Genomic DNA, 25,599 nt, shown 5'->3' with positions numbered 1-25,599 from the left:
TTTGTTTCTAAAGATTTATTTTAGCATTTTGATGGTTTATTATAGCGTGAGATAGACATGAAGGTATGGGAGATAGAGGGGACGACATGCAGCAAAGGACCACGGGGGCAGGAATCGAACCCGGGTCGCTGCAGTCAGGACTGAGCCTACTGAGCGCGTAACGCGAGTAACGCGCCTAACCTGACGCTTGATCATTGTGTGTCACAAAAATGGTTCAACGAGCCTATGCAGCAAGATAAGCCCGCCCAGCGGAGGTATCTTGCCTCGCCCTGAAGGGGCTTATTTTCGATAATGACCGGCGACGTTGTATACATTATCCCGCTTATTACACGGCTACTTGCCAAAACGAAAAAATAACTTTACATGGTATGTCTTTTTACAATTTATTCGTTACCAGCATTCGTAGTGTTGATTACCAGAGAAATAGTCTGCCAAAGACGTTGACGTCTCTTAGCAAACGAAAACGCTGGGGTTGACAAGTTACCGGACTACTACCCATGCAAGTGAACGGAGCGTTCCACGGCATTGAGAAGACCCGTGTAATAAAGGCCTATAATATTTCTGTTTATGGCATAGATTTCTCCTCAGATTAGGCCAATAAAGCAATGATTTAAAAAACAAACAAACAAACGCTCGATCAAAGGCCCGGCCCGAGGAGAGTGGTGGGAAATATCGGCCCGACCCGGCCCGCGGGTCGGCTCGGGCTCGGGCAGAGAATCTAAACTCTAGTGCAGGGGTCGGCAACCCTAGGCACGCGTGCCACCACTGGCACGGGGCAGCATAATCATTGGCACACTTAAAAAAAAAAATATATATATATGTATATATATTTATTATTTTTTCTTTTATTATTATTATTTTAAAAAATCCCAGCACAATGCGGCAGCATAATCATTAATACCGATTTTTTTTGCACATTCTGTTTTGGGCATTTCCTCCCAGTGCAAACATGTTTAAATTAGTTACAGAAACCAGTGTTCTGAAATGGGATCAATTAATAGTTTTTAAACCTATGTTGTGAGTAATAGAGAAGAAAATATTTAAAATATTGTTGCAAGTGGCCTTTATGCATCGCCTTCACATGGTTTTGCAAAGCTGTACATGTCTTAAAGATATTGATGTGGATGGTTCCAACATTCTCATATATTCATTACATTTCTCACAGTGTAAATATGTTTTTGAATGAGTTTCTGAAAATGGTGTTTTAAAATGGGACATATGTAATTATAATTTGTAAGCCCATGTTGCAAATATACCAACCAAAAAACCATTTAAAATGTTGATGCATGATTGTGGACTATATGAAAATAATACAATTCCAGTTCTTCTGGAAATGTTTTTGGTCGCTGTGTCATAATTCAGCTTAATTTTTAATATATTGTTGCTTAAGGCACACTCATTAACGAGAAAATGTAAAACTGGCACTGCAAGTTCAATAGGTTGCTGACCCCTGCTCTAGTGCATGACATCCACCGTAGGCGCTCACAGCTGTGTGGGTTTCACCACCAACTCATCGTTTCAGCACACACTGAAACGATAACTTGGTCGTCCATGTTCTTTCTGCTTCTGTGCGTCCTCCGTCTCTCTGCCAGTGACATCGGGTTAAGCTCAACGCTGATTGGCTATCGCGGCTAAGCGTCACGCGTTGGCGCGTCAAAAGTTCAATTTTTTGAACTCTGCGCGTTGGTGCGTTGGGCGCGTTGGTGCGTTGGGCGCGTTATTTAGGTGCGTAAAACGCGTCTAACGCACCTAACGCGCTGCTTTAGCGCGTGTAACGCATCTACGCACCTAAACCAATGGTTCCCTATGCAAAAAGGCTGATTTTCAACGGCTCTAACGCGCGTAACGCGTTCAGTGTGGCCGTACGGTACGCGCTCTACCCGGTGCTCCACCGGGGCGCCCCCGATGCTGTGATGTCTCAACTCGCAGGCAGCCAGGGCCAATAGCTTTAATGTATATCATATTTAATGTATATGAATTTTTATGTGCTGGAGAAGAGCCCAATTCCGTCTCCCCACTGCAGCAATATAACAGCCGCATTAACATTCTGCAGGCGTGCTGTAGTGAGGCCGGGGCGTCTGCATCAGGGAGGGAGATAAAGAAACGCTGTTTACTACAGCCAGACACATTTCACAAAGGCAAGGGAAATACACTGAGAAAATAAATTCAATCTACTGCCGCCTTATCTCCAGCTCACCTGGCCTGCTCCGTGGTGAATCTGGGGCCCAGAGGGGAGTGGGGGGGGGGGGGAAGGATAGCACCAACGATCTGAGGGTCTCACCGGTCTGACCCCCCCGTCTTGCAGAGCCAGCCCTTTCAGACAGAGGTGGGGGGGGGGGGGGAGGTCCGGGGAAACAGGGTGTACTGACCCCGTCGATGAGCGCCTGCTGGTCATTAAGAGGTCACACAACACAGACCCCTGGTGGAATTGACTTGATCTCAAATGTGATTAACCACACCGGGGAGAAATTAGGACAGACGGGGGGGGGGGGGGGGGGGGGGGGGGGGGGGGGGTGAATGAATCGCAATCATTTTAAAGCATTTTGAGTGGCCACTGGTTAGAAAAGCGCTGTATAAATGCAGTTCATTCACCATTCACCCAATAAACCCCTGGATACACTTTGAGGATAAACCTTAAATCAAGCTGCGTCACACTGTCGCATACCTTCCCGGGACTGAAGTCTTCAGCTTCCCGCTGAGCTCTGCACGCACTCTGTGACACGTCCAGGACACAGGGTGACGCGGCGAGGCGGCGGGGCACACGCAGCGCCCACCAATGGGCCGGCCCCAGACCAGCTCGGCCACCGAGCGGCGCTCACCACCCCGCGGCACCCAGCCCGCCGCTGACACGGCCGCCGGGGGGGGAATGTGGCACGTGAGTGAGAGCGGGAGACCTGTCAATAACGCGCCCGGCACCCCCCCGGGTCAACAGCGGCAGACGGGGAGGGGCGGCCAGCGACGGGCGGCGGGGGAGTTGTAGCGGCGCGCTCAAGGTCACCCCGACACTTTGGGCAGGAAGCCACCGGGTCTCAAACGGGTCTCGGGGGCTGTGTGTGTGTGTGTGTGTGTGTGTGTGTGTGTGTGTGTGTGTGTGTGTGTGTGTGTGCGTGCGTGCGTGCGTACATTGCTGCATCTATGCATTTGTGCGTTTCTGTGTGCATGTGTGTGTGTCACTGTGCATGCATACGTGTGTGTGTGTACATGCACGCATCTATGCATTTGTGTGTGTGATTGGAAAGTGTTTGTGCATGGAAGTGTGTATGGAAGCCAGTTTGTGTGTATGGACGTGTGCTCGCATGCGTGAGTGTGTTCGCGCGCGCGCATGTGTGTGTGTGTGTGTGTGTGTGTGTGTGTGTTAGCCTGCTGTGTGTGTGTGTGTGTGTGTGTTTTGGGGTGTGTCACATTTTTCCGGCAGCTGTCCAACATGAAGTCTGGGTGGGGGGAAGGGGGCGGACAGGGGGAGGGGTTGAGGGGGGGAAGACGCAGCTACAGAATGAAAGCAGTGACGATAAATAATTCAGAGGCCCCAAAATGTCCTGGTATGACAGAGCAGTAGGAGAAGTCACTGACACCATCAGCCAACTGTTGGCCTCAGCCTCCGCCTCCAGCCTCAGCCCTCTGAACCACAGTTTGAGTCATCATTTTGCTCACGAACGGGAATCATGCGCTGTTCACCCCGTGACAAGTGACACAACAACACGACGTGAAAGTGACAACGCACCGCTGTTACATCCCTGCGACGCCGCTATCCTGAGGAGAAACAGTAGCAGGCACTTCTCATCAAATGCCTTTCATTAGAGTGGAGGCGGAGGTGGTGGTGGTGGTGGTGGTGGACGGGGTGGTGAAGGTGGTGGTGGAGGTGGTGGTGGTGGTGGACGGGGTTGTGAAGGTGGTGGTGGAGGTGGTGGTGGTGGTGGTTGGGGTGGTGGGGCCCTTAATTACAGACGAAGGTTAAGAAAGTAATGAGTCAAACGGGGCCTGCTGGAGCGTGAGGCTGACAGCACGTGGCTGTGAGGTAGTAAAAGAGCAGGGTTCGGCTCAGATGTCTTGGGAATCGGAGCTCGCGCCGCTCTACCAAATGCCTCATGGGGTATCCAGTTCCAGCCGGACGCGTCAGCACCCTGTTTTGACGGGCCGAACGGAACAAAGGCCTCACAGGCAGGAGTACGATGTGTTACTTTCTCTCTGACGCGGCGCGTCATTCAACCAATCACTTCGGCCGGTTCATGTTTCCACTGCCTTTTGTTTCTTCGGGATACGTTACCGTGATCAGATTCGGTGACGTTCAGATTCCGATCGCTCTTTTGTCTCTGACGGACGGACTGACTTTGGACGATTGTCTTCGGAGCTGGCTCAGCAAAAGCACAAGAACAACTTAAAAGAAAGGCTCAATTAGAAAAGGTTTGGTGCGGTTTGAGTGCAGGTGTCTTGAGTCGAAAGTCTCAAGACTCTTTTGTCGTACGCCCTGGCACTTAATGTACGCACTTATTGTATATTGTAGGTCCTGGCACTTACAATATACTTACAATAGTACTTAGCATTGTGTAGCATCTTATCCCAGCTATCTTTGTTGGGTACGGGGAATGGGTTAACCTAGTGATTGTTACCTAGTGAGGCCCCCGCGGAGGTCACCCCCCAGGCTGCCGACGGGAGAGAGGCTGTGCCGGGCTGGGGGGGTGACCTCCGTCACCCCCCCAGCCCGGTACAGCCTCTCTCCCGTCGGCCTGGGGAGGAGAGACCCTGCCCTCCCGTCCCCCATAAAGCATCTGTCCACAAGGCCGCTCCACGCGGCTCACACTGTCATGTTTACGGGCCCCGGGGCCCCTGTGGGTTATCAACCACACCCCGCCTCGCAGGCTTTATGAGGCCCAGTAAAATGGCCGGCGTGATTGATGGATGGAGGCTGGCGAGAAGGAGGGGTGGGGTGTGTGTGTGGGCGTCTTCTTTTTATTCCCTCTCTGCTGCCTGACCTTTCGGTTGTCTGCTCTACATTTCCAATCGTCTGGACCTGAACACTGGAATGCATTTCTGGTCGTTTCAGCTGTGTGTGTTTGTGTGTGTATGTGTGTGTGTGTGTGTGTGTGTGTGTCTGTGTGTGTCTGTGTGTGTGTGTGTGTGTGTGTGTGTGTGTGTGTGTGTGTGTGTGTGTGTGTGTGTGTGTGTGTGTGTGTGTGTGTGTGTGTGCGTGTGGTTGAGACTGTTGGTGGGTGTGTGTGTCTGTGATAACTAAAATCATTGGGTGTGGCTGTTCATGGGTGTGTATTTGTGTGTGTGTTTGTGTGGGAGTATATGCATGGATGTGTTTGTGTGTGTGTGTGTGTGTGTGTGTGTGTGTCTGTGTGTGTCTGTGTGTGAGAGAGAGATTGTCTGTCATTGTGTGTGGGTGTGTGTTTCTGTGTGTTTGAGACTGTGGATGTGTGTGTATTTGGGTGTCTGCATGATTTGTAAAATGGTCTATCATTGTGTGTGGGGTTTGTGGGTGTGTGTTTGTGAGAGACTGTGTGTGGGTGTGTGTGTGTGTGTGTGTGTGTGTGTGTGTGTGTGTGTGTGTGTGTGATGAGAAAAATGGTCTATCATTGTCCTGATGTAGGCGCGTTAAAGCAATCTATCAGCCTCTGAATCCCTCCATCCATTTTAATATCTCCATTATAGCTTATATATGCAATACAAAAAGGAATATACAATGAACTCTACACAGAAAATATACCATGTATAAAACACTAAACCATAAATATATCTATACATAAATAAATCCCCATATCTATTTATATTTTATTATCTGTTCTTTGCAATTGAGCAAACCACTTGCTTCTCTCTCTCTCTCTCTCTCTCTCTCTCTCTCTCTCTCTCTCTCTCTCTCTCTCTCTCTCTCTCTCTCTCTCTCTCTCTCTCCCACCTCCCCCCCCATGGGAACAATCTGCCTGTCACATGGAACCTAGAGCGCTGAGATCAGTATCCATGACTTATCCATATTCACACACACACACACACACACACACACACACACACACACACACACACACACACACACAAACACACACACACACACGCACACATGCAGAAAGACAGACAGACAGACACACACCAAGAGGACACCCAACACACACACACACACAGACACAGCAACTTCCAAGACACACACACCCAGACACAGTGTCATCCAACACACACACCCAGACACACAACATCCAACACACACATGTCATGTCCATGAGCTAATCCAAACCGTCCAGAGGTTGCTGGTTTGGATCCCTCAGAGACAAAGTAGTTGTAGCATCTCACATCAGCCTCCCACTTCCCTCACTTCATTCAAACTCTCTGGAGATCAGACATGAATCTTTGCGGGCCAAGGGGGACGTTTTCATAGAACACAGCTTCCCCTTTTAACTGGAGCATCGCCCATATGTATATGAACAGCATAATTACACCCGGCACAGTTTGTCACGTGGTTAAAGGAATGTAAATTCTAATGTAATTACAGCAGTCGTCTCCATACATGTCTGAGTAATCCCTCTCCTCCCTCTCATGTGCTGCTTGGTAAATCATAATACTAGGATTGCTTAAATTACTTTCTTCAATGCTTTTATTGCATATGCTGCTGGGGTATGAAGACGCACACAGCGCTCATCTCAGCCTAATAGACTCTGTGCAATCATCCTAGCAGTGTGTGTGTGTGTGTGTGTGTGTGTGTGTGTGTGTGTGTGTGTGTGTGAGAGATTGTGTTTGTGTGGGTGATTGTGTGTGTGTGCTGGAACATGCATGTGTGAGTCTGTGTGAGGTTTCTGTGGTGTTTTATGATGGAAGTCTATTGCTCTTTTGTGTGCTTATGCCCATGGGCTCTTTATGTCGGGACGGTTTTGTGGCTATCGCTTATATTCAATGCTGCTTTAGTGAGCTATTAGCTAAGTGCTAAACCGCGTGGAGTAGTTCCAGCCGAACAAGTTAAAGATGTAAGAAGCTTTGCTCTCTGTTTAGTGCTCGGCAGCTGCACACTAGATTAATATTATTACTGCAGTGGCTTCTCTTTCTCTTTCTGCCTCTCTGTCTCTCTGTCTGTTTCTGTGTCTCTCTCTCCGTCTCTCTGTCTCTCTCTGTCTTTCTGTGGCTCTCTCTTCTCTGACACTATGTTTATGACTATCTGTCTCTCTCTCTTTCTCCCTGTCTTATAATCTCTCCGTCACTCACTCCCTCTTGTCTGTCTCTCTTTCTGTCTATCCTTCTGCCTCCCTTCGTCTGTCTGTCTTTCTCTCTCTATGTCTGTCTGTCTGTCTATATGCGACTGTATCTCTGTCTGTCTGTAGTTGCCTATGTCATTGTCTTTACAGCAGTGGTCTCAAACTCGCGGCCCGGGGGCCAATTGAGGCCCGCGGGATGATATTTTGTGGCCCCCTACTTGACATCAAAGTTTAGTGTAAGTGCGGTCCGCGCGTTGTTGCCAAACTTACATTTTCGCTAAGTGGCTTGCCACGCTTTTTTATCACTTGTGATAGGGTGACCAGACAGTCCCAATTTTGAGTTGCGTGTGCTGAGTCCCGACAAAAGCCAAAGGACGCTAAAATGTCCCGGTTACCACCAACCACTATGAAATGTCCCCTGTTGTCAGCGATTACATAGCCAACGTGATTTAGTGATAGCCCGATCATTATCTTAGATTGGGTCAGTTGTGCTCCTTTTTTCTGTGGAATAATTGATGCGGCCCAGCCTCTACCTCCGGCGGCCCCCAGGTAAGTTGAGTTTGAGACCCCTGCTTTACAGGGTACCTATAATGTTGAAATGACTGTTGAGCAAGCGTTTGACGTTTCATTCATTTCATCTCTGAATCAGCCATCTTGTAAGTGGTCCTTTAAAAGTCCCTCAGGAAACTGGGGAGGGAAGTTTGAAGACCCAGTAAACCACATATGGATCCTCATATCTGCACGCACACGCACATCGTTGTCGGGTCAAAAGTATTGATGAAACAAAAAGATAGTTAGAGGCTTTCTGAATAATAGATGGAGGTAGATGCTTTATGGAGCTGAGCACCAAAAGCCCACCGGGCATACTTACACAAGCACACATATATAGCACACACGCACTCACTCACAGACACACATCCCCCCCCCCCCAAAAAAAACACACAATTTGTTTCTCAGACGAACCAGTTTTACTTAACGTTGAACGGAGCCTTATATCTCACAAAGCGCTGAACGTAAATCTGAATAGACCCTTCTCCCACGAGCCCCGTTTAGCGCCGCGTTTTAATTGTCCTGATTTAGGATTTGTTTACCGTACGACGCTATGCACACCGCTTCTCCGAGTGATCATCCTCGCCCGACGCAAAACTTAATCCATCACAAGTCATTATGGGGGTGTGGGGGGGCTGGAGGTTGGGGACATGAGCGTGACGCTATTAGGAGTCAGAACAGGGCTCGTGACTCTTTTAAGCGACTTTAGATGCAAAGCGGCTACAGCTGCAGGATTCAGCACTCCGTTCTGTCGGCATAGCAGCAGCAGCAGAATGCGTTTAGTGGCTGGCTTTATCGCTGCTTGCACATTTCCTTAAATCCCTCACTCTTGAAGCCATTTCCACAGTAAAAGCTCCTTCTGTTGTTTTTTTTTATAAACCAGATATATGACTGTGTGTATATTCCCCTCCCGGTCTGCTCTGTGTTCACCTTATACACCAGGGCTTCGGGTAGCTAATGCTACCCGAAGCCACGGTGTACGGTAGCCACGGTTTACATTATGCGTTTATGTTTATGTTTGTAGTTGCTCTTACATTCCTTTTTTTCTCCAACCATACAAAAAGGTAAACTCACGATGTTAACGATACTCAAGAAGCTGGTGTGAATAGAAGTGGAGCAACTACTTAAAGAGAGGAGATGAGAGCAAGTAGTTGGGTATGGAAAGGTTGCAGGAATCTGCTCAATATGTTACAAAATATAATTCTAATGGAGGTCGCCATCCATTTCAAAAACAATTACTACTTGTGGTTGTTGGTACATAGTGAAAAGTAAGCACATTCTCATAAAGCTATTCCTGATTTCAAACTCTTTTTTTGTTTCAATCTTCTGCATGCCCATTGCAAATGTCCATAATCGGTTTCATCAGGATGTTCTGATTTGAAAGCAGCAAAGCTATATGGTATTTCCACTCAAGGCAACACACGGTTGTGTATCTTACATTTACATATAGCAGACGCTTTTATCCAAAGTGACTTACGGTTCATTCACACATTGAAGGCGACAGCCAGCTCATCGCTAGATGGATAAGGTTTAGGAGTCTTGCTCAGGGACACCTCGACACTCTGCTAGGAGGAGCCAGGGATCGAGCTAGAAACCTTCCTGTTACAAGTCAGCCCACTTTACCTCCGGAGCAACTGGCACCCTTGTGTATGGCTAGGGTACAGTTATGCTTTCAGGCTGGCAACGCTCATGGTAGCATTTGCTGCTAAAGTGGCTTATCGGGTAGAGCCGGTTGTCTGGCAACTGGAAGGTTGCCGTTTCAATTCCCAGCTCCTCCTAGCTGTGTCGAGGTATACCTGAGGAATGTGCCTAACCCTAACTGCCCCAGAGGATCTTGCTGTGGCCTTGTGTGGCTGTGGCTGACACTGCCGTCGGTGTGTGAAGGTTTGAAACTGAGGCACTACTGGTAGAGCTCTGTGTTTTGCCATAACACAAATGAGGTCAATTGTTTTTAAGTAAAATTTATGCATTGAGATTGAATGGTACGATAAACTGAGGAGTAGATATGCTTTTTATTTAAATGTAAATACAAGCAGATGTCATCCTTAGAGATGTGTGTGCTAACTGAACATTGTGCTAAGCCCCTGACTCAATGGTGTTTTTAATCTTTCCTAATCATGCTAATGATCAACATTGACTTGTCTCCATTCACTTAGCCTCCCAGCTGTGGTTCCAATTCCCCATAAAGTGGGAAATGGTGTCAAATGTGATCCAAACTAATTGTCCCGCGCTGTGTTAAAGCCTAATGTGTTTTGTCAAGTCGATACACACTGGGAAGCGCATCCTACTACATTTAAACAACACAGAATTAAGATTCAATTCGGCTGCCTCGTTTTGCCACAATGATGCGGAAATAGTGCAATCAAAGTATTTTCTTCTTTTAGTTCAGCCTTATCCGACACAGTGGGATTACTGTACTGACCACACTGGTGTTTGTGTGTGTGTGTGTGTGTGTGTGTGTGTGTGTGTGTGTGTGTGTGTGTGTGTGTGTGTGTGTGTGTGTGTGTGTGTGTGTGTGTGTGTGTGTGTGTGAGAGAGAGAAAGATTGAAAGAGAACAGGGCGATGACACAAGTGTGGGTGATACTTTTACCAGACATTTCATTCTGTGATGGAATTGATCAGAGGGAGAAGATAGAAGATAAGAGAGAGCGAGAGAGCGACAGAGCGAGAGAGAGAGAGAGAGAGAGAGAGAAAGAAAAATTTCCTTTGGGACAAATTATCTTGAACCTTGACACATCTTGACACACCGAATAGGTAAATACTGAAAATCACATTGAAGAAAGAAAGAACGACAGACAGACAGGCAGACAAGACGCTTTTGATAAAAGCACAATATATATGCAGTCCATTTACCAATTACCATTTACAGACACGCAGACAGACAAGCAGACACACAGGCACACAGACAGACAGGAACCAGGCGACGACCAGGCTGAGACTCACGTTGCCGTCGTCCTCCCGGCTGTCGCTGCTGTCCTCGCTCCTGTGGCGTCCCGCCGAGGACCGGCTGTCCCTCTTGCGGCTGGCGTCCGTCCCCTCGCTCTGTCTCTCTCCGTCTGGGGGGGGGAAGGGGAGAAGGGGACAGTGTCAGTCAGTGTCTGATAGTGGGAGTTATAAATGCCATCCTTCATTTCTCCCCATCAATCTCCGGGCGATCTGAGTCCCGCCCATCCTCATCACTTTTAATAAAGTTGTTGCGACGAGGACGATGGCGATGATGAGGAGGAGGACGACCGCAATTAATCGTCTGGTCCGCCCTCGCGCGCCGACACCAGCGTCTACATCATCGTTAACGGCGGCGGCGTCAGGTTCGTCTTCATCAGTGTGCGTCTGACGGCGAAAACCGCGTTCCAGCCTCGGCCGGTTCCCGTGATAAACCCACGGGGTGGACTGTGGAACCCGGGAGAGACGGGGCAGATGGGTAACACACGGGGGGGGGGCACTTAGGAGAGGTGTAGACGGTGGAAATATGGAAGGAAATAAAACAAGAATTAAACACAAGGGCTCCTGTAGGGGATCGGGCCCCAGATGGATTATGTGAGTTTGCAGCGTGATTGTAACTGTTGGCTTTGCTGTTGGGAACACAACCTGTGTGTGTGTGTGTGTGTGTGTGCAAGAGTCAGTCCAACACAACATATGGTCTCATTTCCTATCTCACTGTGCCGCCAGCAATGCATCCTATCTTTCTTCCACACACACACACACACACACACACACACACACACACACACACACACACACACACACACACACACACACACATTCACAGATGATCACGTCAAGACCCAACTCAATAACGAGTAGTAACGGGATATTCACTATTATATGAGCTGCTGTTTATTCTGAGCTGCAGGGCTGCATGGATTGGCATCAGAGTTTCAATCTACCTCTCCGAACAATAAACGATAACAGGCGTCCACATCCTGTTTACTCCCATTGGCTCAATATGCTTTTACGTGTTCCGCGCCGGGCTGAATTTTATTCGGCTGCTGTGGATTGAAAAAAAATAACCGGAACACTAGACCTCAATAAATGATGGCGCCTCTGATTGACTCTGTGTGTGTGTGTGTGTGTGTGTGTGTGTGTGTGTGTGTGTGTGTGTGTGTGTGTGTGTGTGTGTGTGTGTGTGTGTGTGTGTGTGTGTGTGTGTGTGTGTGTGTGTGTGTGTGTATCTTTATCGAATGATAGGAAGTTGGGAGTGGGGTCATTGGAGCTACACTCTCATATGGATCTGAATTGAAAAAGAATTGAAAAACACACATGCAGGACAGCACGAGGCACTGGCCTTAAGAAGGACACGAGGTTGGCTTAGATTCAGGACTCGTGTTCATCAATTGCAGCAGAGTAAGAGCAGACAGACAGACAGACAGACAGATAGAAACACAGATATATATCTATATATATATATAGATATATATATAGATAGCTAAACAGGTAGATAGATGGAAAGATATATATAAATAGACAAGATAGCTAAATAGATAGACAGACAGACAGACAGACAGAGAGACAGACAGACAGACAGACAGACAGACAGATAGATAGATTGATAAATATGATGGATGGAAGAGTTTTAGTAAGAGCTAAACAATAAAGACAGTTTTCTTTGTGGAAGCACTTGACAATCTCAGACCAAGTTAAACTGTGTCATGGATTTATTTTTCCACTTGCTTGTGAATCCCTAACCCGCCTCTCCTCTCTGGTTATGGAGCTCATTCTGGAACGCCGGCGAAAATGCTGAGGAAATACATGTTGTGTGTTCTGAACTAAAATAAATTCACCACCCTTGACATTGGCCCCCTTTCAGCTTGGCTTTGTTCCTGTGGCCCTGCGTGTCTCGTTTTGGCTGATTGTCATCACCGCAAGACACTGAACCACAGCCTACATCCTAAATAAATCCTTCACAATACAAAAGTCCTACAAATAAATAATAATAAAAAATCCAATCAAACACATGACCTCAGGGAAGGTGGAGGTTAACTTGATTATTTTTGGCCAGATCTAGCTTCTTGCAAACAACTTTTCTCACGACACAAACGAGATCCCTAAGATTGTGAACCACATATGTACACATATACTGTAAATACAAATAGTTACGTTTCTTGGGATTTTTCGGCGTTTCACATCAGATGTATTTTTCTTTCTGAGTGTGGTGATGATCTCCATGAGGAGGAGGAACACGGAGCCCAAAGGTAGGCCACAGAGAGGAGTGCTTCATAGTACCCTCTGCTTCAAAGAGCATACGTCCAAAGTCAGGCTGAACCTGCCCTCTCATCTCTTCTCCCCTCTATCCCTCTCTCTTCCTCTCCTTCATATCCTCTCCTCCCATCTTCTCCCCTCTGCTCCATTTCTCCTCTCCTATCCCCTTTTCTCTTATCCACCTCTGATCTGATATTCTCCCCTCATCGCCTCCCTTCTCTCCCCTCCTCCCGTCCCCTCTTCTCTCCTCCCCCCCTTCTCTCCCCTCTCCTCCCTCCCCCCCTCCCCTCTCCTCTCCCTCCCCTCCCCCCTCTCTCGTCCTCATGAAGCTTGGCAGCATGACCTGTTCCCCACCTTCCTGCCATTGTCGTGTTAAAAATAGCGTCCTAACTCGTCACTTTCTAACTTTGATCGTTTCAGTAGAGATCTCTTTGTCCAACGGGAGCAGTTAAACTGGAAGGTTATCTGGTTGTAACGCACACTATACCCTCCTGAAATGCAACACGAGTAAAGACAATAACATCCAACCACAAAATCTATGCAAGTCCTTCTCTGAGAATGTGTGCTGCATTTTTATTCTCTATTTTCGTTTTTGTCAAATCACGGGTTAGACGTATTAATATCCATAGAGCAAGCAAACAGAGCGTTGTCAGGACAACCTTCGACGACAGAGATTTGATTTAAGAAATGGATAGGACTCATAGGAGAGTAAATGAATAAATCAAATATGGAGGCGCCATCTGGATGGGAGAGGGCAAACTGTCCACAGATACAGAACAGGCAAACACTGACAAATGTTTGGCAGTCGCTTCCCAACTGTGAATAGTTCTTCACTCTGGCAAACGCTTTCCTTTGGGACTATAATCTACAATATTTTGGACTGAAATCCACTTTTAGAAGGTTAAAAACGCACACATTTTTTACGCTGAATTCTGCATGGTCAGAGTTCCCAAGAACCCGCTTTACTGTGTGGGATACAGTTTGAGGGTAAACCTTGCTATTTCAGCCTTTTGGAAATGTTCTCAGTGGATGCATGTATGAACAAGTCAACGATAGGAGGAAATTAAAATATCATGTGAACATCATGTGTTACATTTACATTTAGATTTAGGGCATTTAGAAGACGCTTTTATCCAAAGCGAGTTACAATAATAACATTTGTCATAAGAAGGTAAAAAAATATATCGCTGTCGGTACAGTAAGGAAGATCGTAGAACCAAGGGCCAAGCACTAACAATTGATAGGTTAACCCATTCCCCATATACAAGAGATAGCCAAAATAAGATGCTATACAAGGCTAAGCACTACTTTTAAGTACAAGGATGTACAACACACAATAAGTGCGTACATTAAGTGCCAGGACGTACGACAACAACATTCAATAAGTGCATTAAATGAGTTAGGGGAGGTCAGGGAGTAGGGGGGGAGGTGTGTGGTGATAATATTGGTGTAAAATATGTGTGTAAATTATTAAGAGACAGACAAAAAAAAACAGCAAAACAACCATGGAAACAAAGGTGTTTCCATGGTTGCACGCAAGCAAGCTCGAAAAATACAGGGCTCACAACAAAACGGTTGAGCAAACACATGTTTACAGACACTATCAACATCAAGAAAGCCACAAGGAAAAAGTTCATCCAAGGGTACTAACAATTTCAAAAGCAACATGGCCAAGTCGGCGTCCGATTTGCAGTCTTCTTTTTCTTTCAGTTCACGCTATTTCTGAAAAGCTCGCCCAACGTTTACTAGTCGTGTCTGGCCTCTCTGTCGGTCAGTCTCCCTTTTCTCTTCTTCTGTTTCTCCGAAATTGGGTTTCTCTGTCTCTTTTTAGTCGGCTGATCCATGATGAATGTAACAATCCCTTCGTTACTTGTGTTAATATCAAGTCGGTTCCGTGTTTGTGGGTCTGTAGTGCCGTAAAGCAATTGGTTACTTCGCGAGACACGAGACTCCCGCGAGAGTGGGCGGCGGGTCGCCGGCAGAAACTTGCATGTTCCCTTTCTCCGCCAAGATGCGCTAGGGGGAGTCAAAACAACGACCAATCGAACCAAAAAGTGTAATAGAACCATCACAATGACTCTTAACCTGTTATATTAAGGTGAATTAAGCCAAACAAGTTGTTCCCCTTTAAGAGTAACACCAAAGCGCCTGTATATACAGCGGTGCATGTGTAAACTTGTCCTGAGTCACTCATCGGCGGCTGTATATACACACCACTGCGACCCTGATGATGACGGCTACCGACGGAACTTAAATCCACATCTGTGTTGCCGGCGCTTTGGTGGAAGCGGATGTTTGTGAAGCATTTTGCTCTGGCCTCTGGAGCCCATGCACTCCTGCGTTCCCTCAGTGCTCGTCTTCCTCGCCTGCGGCCACGTACAGCAACACACACAAACACACACACACACACACACACACACACACACACACACACACCCACACATGCACACGCACACACACAGACCGCCGGACACTTATGGGAAACGGAAAAATGTATGAGACGCCCCCGCCACGTCTAAACATTATCGCACAGCTCACTGCTGTCTTACTGTCACTAAATTCCGGTGAAGCGTGTGTCAACATATGTAAACAGCCATGCTGTTCTGCGTGTTTTCTCCTAGACAACCAAACTTCGAAATAAACAAGCTTCAAAATAAAAGTCCCCCTAACACAAAAAAAGAAGACAAAAATGGACCGTGTGATTGGGTGAGTCTCTAGACAACGTACCACCAGACTACCAGACCACCGCACTACCAGACCATCGAGCTGGCGCACCTCCCCGGCCACCAGGTCTGACTGACTGGTCTCTCCCAGTCCTGACTCTGTGGGTCTGGGCCTTAAATCTCCGGACCCCAAGCCACCAGGTCTGACTGACTGGTCTCCCAGCCCTGACTCTGGGGCCCTGGGCCCCCAGGTTGGTGGACCCCCAGGCCACCAGCTCAGATTGACTGGATCCCCCCAGCCTTGACTCTGGGGCCCCGGCCCCCCAGACCTGGTGGACCCCCAGGCCAACAGGTCTGACCGACTGGTTTCCTCCAGACCTGACTCTGCACCTCCTCCCCCCAGGCTGGCTGTGACAGGGGTGGGGGTGGGGGGGCACAGACAGGCACCGCTGGGTTAATGGGACTCCTGTCAGGAAGCCCAGTCCTGGTGACCCACTGGGGAGAGAGAGATGGGAGAGACGGACTGAACCAACTCCCCTCAGAGGGGGGGAGGGAGGGAGATCACACTGAGAGAGTGCCGATCGATAAAAGAAAATCGATAGAATGTAGAAAAACTTGAAAAGAAAAACGTTTGAAGGTAGAGTTGGAGACAAGCAATAAAACAAAGACAAGGCGTTGGAAGAAAAGCCAGACAGCGAGTTTGTTGGGTTTTCTTTGGACGTGAATGTTTGGTCGTCATGGTAGTTCTGGTCTTAGACGGAACAGCGGCCACTGAACAAACGCTCAAGCTACTCCGGGCTTTAGGGCGTGAAGGATTGAGTCATATGTTTACCTGACTCTGCTGCCTCTTCATACTGCTTATTTATTACTATTCTGTCTGCAGGCCAACGTGTGGATGTGCGTGCGTGCATGTGCGCAGATGTATGTTTGTCATGTCTGTATTTGCGTGCTTGCATGTGTGTATGCGCGTGCGTGCACGTGCGTGGGTATGAGTGTGCGTGCAAGTGTGTGTGCATATGTGCGTGGGCTGCTGAGTGCCTGAGTTTTCTTTTAATTGTGTTTTTGAACAAGGTTGACAGCAGCTCCCGCGGTCATGGAGCGTTCCTGTGTTGTGAGACGGCAGAACGCTCCACACACCGGCCAGCAGGCGAGCCTCAGCAGTCGCGAGCAGTGACACGAGGGCCGACCTAAGGCACACGTCGCTTGAAGGTTACAGGGCCTTCAAGCGACTAAAAACACTCTTTTTGGGCGCCCTGGTGGCCCTACGGGTAGAGTAAGGCTCAGTGCTGATCGCAGCGACCCAGGTTCGATTCCAACCATGGTCCTTTGCCGCATGTCCTCCCCTCTACACCCCCATACCTTCCGTTCTATCATGAAAGAAAATGCAAAAATAAAAAACTGCAGGATATCATTTAGGCAGAAACATTGAAAATGCGCCGTCTAGGAACACTGCCTACGGGGAGAGGTGAGGCTTCAATCCCAGCTCATCTGGCCAAGAAACTAATCAGAGCTTGGCTGACCCGACCTTATGAAAGACACGCGCAAACGACCTCGCATACAGGGAGTTGTTTGTGCTCGACCGGACGGTGGGGTAGCAGGGATGGAGGTGAAGTCAAGGGCAGAGGGGGACAGCAACAAAGCACAAAGAGGCAGGATGAGAATAAAGGGGATTTGGTACAAAATGAGAGGGGGTAGGGTCGGGGGGAGGGGGGCGCACTGGGTGGGCAGGCGTTTGAATTATTCACACCCCCCCAGAGTTTTCCTCAGTCACAACGCACACACTCACTCACACACACACACACACACACACACACACTAGACACACACACAAACACACGTTCACACATACACCATCCTCGTCACTTTGAAGTCCACCAGGACTTTTGTCCCAGCGAACAACAGCACTATCGGAAATCAGTAGGAACGCGCACACACACCCACACACACACACACACACACACACACACACACACACACACAAGCACACAAACACATGCCCTTGCACACAAACACACACACACAAGCACAAAACACATGCCCTTGCACACAAACACACACACACACAAACACACACACACACACACACACACACAAGCACGCGCATTCACATGCTTGCACACAGGCTGCACAAGCCCACACACGCACTCAAGCACCACACACACACACACACACACACACACACACAAACTAAAGCACCACACACACAGACACACACACACACACAAACTAAAGCACCACACACACAGACACACACACACACACAAACTAAAGCACCACACACACACACACACACACACACACACAAACACACGAAGGGAGGCGAGATTAAAAATGGATGAGGCAGCGGCAGACAACAGGCTGCAGTTTTCCAGAACACATCAGAGTGGGAAGGAGATGGACAGATGGACAGAGAGACGGAGAGCGAGGGGAAGCCATCAGTCGATATGAGGATGAAAGGCAGGGTGAGGGGACGACGGGGGGGGAGAAAGAAGTGAGCCCTGATGTGGTCATCGGGGGGCCGTGAAGACGACACAGGGCAATATCTGGTTCACTCACTCGCTCCTCCCCCCCCCATCTATATCATTCTCCGGCAGAAAGTTTGGGTTTCCGTTTCAAAGGCGAGCGGCGTTGATGCGCTAAACTGTCTTCCGTGTCTCACGTCTGACAGCGAGGGAGTTTCAAAAATCACCTTTCATTTCCTCCTGTCCGTCTGAGCTCCACCGCTCTTTATCTGTTCTCCTTCTGCTCTGAGGCAACATCCAGAAAACATCCAGAACACACCGCGCTGTCAAAACAGACCGTGTGTGAGGAGCAACACGCAGCCGACACGCTGCCTAGCAGAGAGGCCGAACCGTCCACTAGTAGAGGTGTTCCGATACCAGCAATGATCGTAGGTGGAAAGTCGGCATGGGAAACGCACCGTCTTCGATCTATGTGTGTTCGAGCTACCAAGTTGGATAAACATTGATGGATGCTTAATTACAACAAAAAATGTTACCAGAACATCTCTATCCACTAGACCAAAGTGGGAGGTTTGAGCGATTCCTCTGATTGAAGCCTTAAGAGGGAGCGTATAATGGAGGCTCAGTTTTGAAGCTAGAGCCACAATTTCACACTTGAGGCAGTGATCTCCTGATACCCTGGTCCCTTTATAGAACATGGACTGTATGGGTGTGACAGTGTCAACGCCGGCCAGGACACCATGGGAGTGTTGGTTCTGTGTTCAAAACGATTTAAATACTTCAAAGTTGAAAGTGGTGCATTAACACATGGAGCCCTGTCATTGGCTAGGGTGGAGGAAACACTGGTTCACACTCAAACACAAACACACACGCGCTAGCACGAATGAACGCACACACACACGGATGCAAGCACACTCACACGTACACACAAACACTCAAAATAACACATAAATACAAGCATGCACGCACACAACACACACACACACACACACACACACACACAGACACAAGAAAAATAAACACACAAACACTTAAAGAAAACATACACTTAAATAGACATATTCAAACACACACACAAACACACAGCAGAGTGTTTAAGTGCAGGAGGTCGGCCATAGCCAACTGGTTGGCTAATTATAGCTGATAAAGTGGCTGATGTGAGCCATTAGCCAGCCGGTAATGGGGCCAATCTGAGGCCTGATATGAAGCTGATGAATAGACCTGAGATCACTGCTGATGACCGCCTTTACACACACACACACACACACACACACACACACACACACACACACACACACACACACACACACACACACACACACACACACACACAGTCTGCTGAGCAAGAACCAAAAAGAGAATTATTTTTTGTTTATGCTTTGGCCACACTTTTGTTAATTAACTGTCATGCTAATAAAGCTTGGCTGAATGGAATTGAACTGAATTGAGAGAAAGAGAAAGAGAGAGAGAGAGAGAGAGAGAGAGAGAGAGAGAGAGAGAGAGAGAGAGAGAGAGAGAGAGAGTAGAAGAGAGGCTGGAGTGTTGTGCTTCAGTATTCTCATCTTTATTCTTCTTGCACCGACATTGAAGAAAATTCTAATGATTACCACAAGCAGGAAGAACAGAGGCCAGAGCACTCACATAGCCCTGAGATGAAAACACAACAACCTTGTTTGGATCCAGAGACCAGGAAACGTACCACGCAGGAAGACTAAATCCTGGGTTAACGTGCATGTTGGACGTTTGGTGAGAGTCACTTGACAAAAACCTGTTCTGTTGAGTGATGATAAGTAACCGAAAGTAACGATGAATCAATAAATGGTTGTTTCCTTCGACAGAAGACTTATTTAATCACGTTGTTATCATGGATTAATCATTCTGTGCTCTCTTTGGCTGCCTGTTGCTTCAAAAACTCAAATATTTGGTTCATGGATCATTATGAAATGAATACTTTCATTTTTCTGGGCTGCTTGTCAGATAAAGCAAGCACATTTATGAGATCCCTTTGGGGTTTGCCATTACTACTGACATTTCCTAGACTTTATGATTAATCGATGATCTAAAAAAATAATCGTTGGATTAATCGACTATGAAAATAGTCATTAGCTGAAGCCTTCAAAAACATGTCACATGTCAGGTCTGTAGGAGTGTTAATACTCCAAAACTAAATGAAATAAACACAAAGGAACCACAAAGACGTAGTCCGGTGCACTGAGTGTTTAGAACATGTATCACCCCCAGCAGGTAGATTCCACTGGAGGTGCGAAGCCTGGAACATTCACCACTCGTGTTTCCACGGAAACCAATGGAACGACCAGGGTCCACAAAGGACTCCCGCCTCCAGCCAGCAGCGGACAGATTCAACGGCTTGGCAGCGAAGCAATTCAGGGTTACGCGTTAAAACAACTGCTTGGTCAGTAGATTTTCTGCAAAAGCCTAAAGCCTCACCTGTTCAGAGTTCACCTAGACTCTGCATAGCCACCCACTCCTCCCCTCCTACTTATTGTGTGTTGCACGTCCTGGCACTTAATGTACACACTTATTGCATGTCGTACTTGGTTATAGTACTTAGTTGTGTAGCATCTTATCCTAGCTCTCTTTGTTGTATACGAGGAATGGGTTAACCTAGCAATTGTTAGTGGTCGGTTCTTGGTTCTATGAATATCTACCGACAGAGATATATTTTTGTTTAATGTAAATGTTAACGTATATTCATTCTAACCATTGGAAAAGTCTGCACTCTCGGTGCAGACTTTCTCTGTGCCTTCATTATAATCTCAGCAGAGCTTAGAGAAGAGGGAAACTCGCCCATGCAAGACAACGCTACCATCTCTGCACTGAGGCGCGGAGCGACAGTTTGATTCCCATGGCGAGGGGGAGGCAGACTGGCGTGCATTCCGATGCCACCGCTCCGGCATACACACAATGGGACAGAATCCTCAGAAAGCGATGCTGGTCTCCTGAGAAGTCTGCAGTGGAGTTCCTGCCTTATTCATGGCTTGAAGATGAATCTCTCCCCACGTTTTAGGAACAATATGTTTCTGCTTGTTCTGTGTGTTATGAAGGCCGGTTTATAAAGCTTGCGACCCAAGGGACTCTCCTTGCCAGCTTTTATGGTCAATTCTCTCCATCCCTCGCTCTCTCCCTCTGCGTTTCTATCGCTCTCAGTCACTCTGAGTGTCCTAGTTTTACTTCAAGACGAGCAGCCATCTCTCTCCCTCGGAAAACTTCAAATGCGTTCGGAGAGACGCTGCTTCTTCGTGTCACATTCCAACCCCTTCACCAAACTGCAGATCATATTTTCACTTAACAGAAAAGGTTGGCAAAATTCAGTCAATGATTTTCTTTAGTGTCGACATCCACAGTTCTTATGAGTTAATGTAGAGTAGCAGTAGTCAGATGGAAATATACCTTCTACGGTGGAAAAAAGCCTTTCCGTATTTTTTTTTGATCAGTGCGTGCTCTATTACTGCTAGGACTCGTGCTGGTATTGTTGTTTTTTTGGGTGACACAGCAGGCAACAATTAATGTTCATTCTCACTTATCTTGCCTGTGTGTGTGTGTGAGTGCGTGCGTGCGTGTGTCAGTAAGGATGTTGTTGAACAGAAGAAAGGAACTAACAAGTGTTTTACACACAGAGTCACAAACACACACACACACACACACACACACACAGACACCACTGAGCAATCTCTACCGCTCACATGAAAGACCCAGTCACTCACTCAGTCATCAAAGCACACGCTAGTGATGTTATTTGTGGGACCCATCCGTCAAAACCTCTCTGCCATCAGGGGAATAAAAAGGGTGTGCACAGCTGGGTTCGCTAGCTGTTTGAGCTAGCTGCACATTAGCATACTACATTCCGGGAGTATGAGATGGCACTACTCGTACGACCTACAGTGATAGCAGGAAGAGCTATGATCCAAGCTCTGCGTTGATCCTAGACGCTAGCTGGGCGAGGGAACTGAACACGAGCGCGATGTCCGCTAGGTGAATGAAGACCTCAGCTAGTCTGGTCCTGAAAGGAAACATCAAAGAACAAAATAAAACCGAAATGAATGAATAATGTCGGTTCTTAGTCAGAACGGAAAGCGTTCGTCAGAGACTGAAAGAAAGACCTGAAACCAGCGAACAAGGCCGGTTGTGAGGAAACAAGGCCGCTTAAAGGCCGACTCCAGACATAAACCCAGAGACAATGTGTCTGGATCCTCCTCCACCGCCGAGAGGAAGCTGACCCCTAAACGACCCCAACCTCGCTCACTCCATCTCTCTTCCACTCTCCGTCTCCCACTCTCTCCATCGCCCTCTCCATCACTCTAACTCACTCTCTCTCCCTCTTCATTTTTCTCCCACTCTGCATCTTCTACTCTCTCCATCACTCTCTCGCTCTCTCTCCATCTCCCTGTCCTGCTCTGTATCTCCATCACTCTCTCTCTCTCTCTCCCTCTCCCTCATTTAAGTCAAAGGGCCAATCTAGTTCTTTAATGCCATTCTCTTCCTGTTTCAATTCCTCCATCTCTCCCTGCCTCTCTCTCCCTGCGTCTCTCTCTCCCTGAGTCTCTCTCTCCCTGTCTCTCTTTCTCTGAGTCTCTCTCTCCTTGCGTCTCTCTTTCCCTGAGTCTCTCTCCCCTTGCGTCTCTCTTTCCCTGAGTCTCTCTCTCCCTGAGGCTCGCCGCAAAGCATCCTGGGAGTGTGTGCATCCCGGCGCCAAAGTGTGACGCCGCAAGAGACGTGGAACAGAAGTTGAGGTTTCAGATATGTGATGATTGGACGATCGACATTTAGTGACTCCACTGAATTTGATATTCTGGTTTAACCGCTGACATCACCAACTCCCATGAGCAGCAACTAGAGAGGCTTGTGGCCCCGTCTGTTTGAGGCAGGAAACAGGAAATAGGAAACAGTGCCCTGTACCGATCTGTACCAACATGACCCCCTTATCACCCCCTAGTCTCTAAGTGGATAGTTTCACTCTCCCCCCTCCACTGTGCGTTATGACACAACTCTGTCCACACCATGGTGACCAGGTGAGACACACACACACATAGTGAGAGATACACACTGTATTGAGGAGGGACAGGGAACAGTCGCCATCCCCCCTGACATTTCACCGCCAGCCTATCCAGCAATTTTGATTATACATTAAGTTTATTGAAGCCTCCATCCTCTCTCCTTCTCCCTTTCTCCCTCTCTATCCCTCTCTCACTCACTGACACTCGCTCTCATTCTCTCCGTCTCTCCCTCACTGACACTCTCTCTCTCTCTCTCTCTCTCTCCGTCTTTCCGTCTCTCTCTCTCCCTGTCTCTCTCTCTCTCTCTCTCTGACTGTCTATCTCTCTCTCTCCCTGTCTCTCTCTCCCTGTCTCTCTCTCTCTCCTCTGCCCCTGATTCTTTCCCCGCTCTCCCTCTCCTTCAGCTCTGTTTCCATCTGTCCTTGTCCATCCATCTCCCCCCCCCCCCCCCGACACCCCATGCCTTCATACAGCGATCTGATTGGCCTGCGGTCGCTGTTTAATGTTGGTGGAACCGCGGTTCCATAATTATCCTTTGGCCAATACCCTGTTCCCATCATCCCTTGAGGTCAGGGCTGTACTGATCGTATTGAGTGTGTGTGTGCCGTGTGTGCGTGCCGTGTGTTTGAATGGGTGCTGTGGGTGTCAGTGTGTGTTTGTGTGTGCACCTGTGTTTGCATGTGTGCCGTGTGTGTGTGTTTGCCGTGTATGTGTTTGCCGTGTGTGTGTGTTTGGGCCTGTGTGCGCGCGCGTGTGTGTGTGTGTGTTTGCGCGCGGGTGTGTCTGTGAGGGTGCGCGCCCGTGTGCATGCATGTGTGCGTGCGCACGTATACGGGGGTCATCCCGGAGTTAAAGGTGAATAACGGAGACAGGAACAGAGGAGGAGGACAGTGCATCACTGAGGACCACAGCCCGCCTGAAGCCCGTCTGCCACAAAGGGCTTGAGTGAGACTCTTCTACTGTGTTCAAGTGAATAAACCCAAACACACATTCAGTCTCCAACCGGCCCCTCGTACGAGCTAAGCTCTCGTCAAACCAGGAGTGTCATGGCAACGCTGGCTAACTTCACTATCAGACACACACACACACACACACACGCACACGCACACACACACACACACACTCTCACATATATATGCACACACAAACACACACAAACACACACACACAAACATATGTCAAAACAGAAGCGCACACACACACACACACACACACACGAACAGACACACACACACAACCACGATTTTTTATGGATTCCTTTCAACGACAGTGGGCAGGGTGAGTGTAGGACGGCTGCCAGACAGAGAGATACTGCTTGTACTCCTAACCCTAACATCCCCCTAACCCTAACATCTGACTTTATTAGGGACAACTCACATTTTGTTAAACGTATGAATGATTAAAGGCTGGATGATTAGAAAATGGCCGCCGAGAAGAAAGTTAATTCCCCACAAGGGAGACGGAAATCAATTAGAGAAAAAGACAGTTGTGATGGTAGAAGATGGGAGGGAGGGAGAGAGGAGAAAACAGAGAAAATAAATAGTAATTGATAAAGACAAAAGGGGTGAAGGGAGGAAGCATAGTAGATGAAAAAGAGGATATTGGTGGAGAAAGAAGAGGAACAAATGGCGGAGAGGAGGGAGAAAGAGTCATTGGGGAAACAGGGGAGAAACTAAGGAGGGAGGAGAGGGGGGAGGAGGACAGAAGCAATAATAGCCTTGTCCTACAACCTTGCCGTGACAGATCTCTCTCTCTCTCTCTCTCTCTCTCTCTCTCTCTCTCTCTCTCTCTCTCTCTCCCCCTCTCCCTCTCTCTCTCTCTCTCTCTCTCTCTCTCTCTCTCTCTCTCTCTCTCTCTCTCAGGCCACTACCCGGGGACCCAATGTCACCGGGCATCAAACGGTCTGATCCATCACACCACACCCAAAAACTCCCCACTCCTCCCTCCATCCCCCCAGCCTCCCCCTCCTTAGGGCTGGGTAGGTACAACATGGAAGTGTGTGCTGAGATTGTGCAGTATGACTGCTGTGGTTGGACCCGTGTGAACTCCCGTTTGAACACACACTCCTGCCCTCGTTTCAGCTCTGCGTTCACACGGCCGTCTACCTGGGAATGTGTTCACAGTCTGATCTGAATTATTCATCACCGCTCCAAATGTTCTCCTTCCCCGTCCTTTGGAGAGAGGAGAGGGCTGTACCCGATTGGTCGACCGTCGCGGTGCTGTGGGAGGGATCAGAGAGGTGGACCGTGATTGGAGGAGACGGTACAAGTCAGGAAGAGGAACCCGCGAGGAACACGCCTGAGGAGGTAATACATGCTGGTCCAAAGCTCAGACACAGACATGGAAAGTGTGCGCAAGTGCGGGTGAGTGTGTTGAAAGGGGGTAGGTGTGCGCGTGCGTGCGTGGGTATATGCGAGGGTGCGTGCGTGCGTGTGCGAGTGTGCAGTGTGCCCGTGTCTATGAATCTTTGAGCAAGCCTCAAAACCCTTCTGTGTAACTCTGGGTTCTGTGAACACAGACACACACACACAGAGA

General features: G+C 48.2%; 1 protein-coding gene across 1 annotated transcript in view; it reads right to left on the bottom strand.

The window, feature by feature from the left end:
• Nucleotides 1–25,599, bottom strand: part of b4galnt4a (beta-1,4-N-acetyl-galactosaminyl transferase 4a) — a gene marked incomplete at its 5' end in the record, with an annotated part of 135,192 nt that overhangs the window by 84,153 nt on the left and 25,440 nt on the right. Inside the window, one exon of the mRNA XM_079742802.1 lies at nt 10,669–10,781. Within this exon, the coding sequence (XP_079598928.1) occupies nt 10,669–10,781 (113 nt within the window). The remainder of the gene's footprint in view (nt 1–10,668; nt 10,782–25,599) is intronic.

This window comes from Pollachius pollachius, assembly GCF_949987615.1.
Source record: "Pollachius pollachius genome assembly, chromosome: 9".
NCBI classification, from domain to species: domain Eukaryota; kingdom Metazoa; phylum Chordata; class Actinopteri; order Gadiformes; family Gadidae; genus Pollachius; species Pollachius pollachius.
The sequence above is the reverse complement of the archived record's forward strand: the minus strand, read 5'-3'. Positions and strand labels throughout refer to the sequence as shown.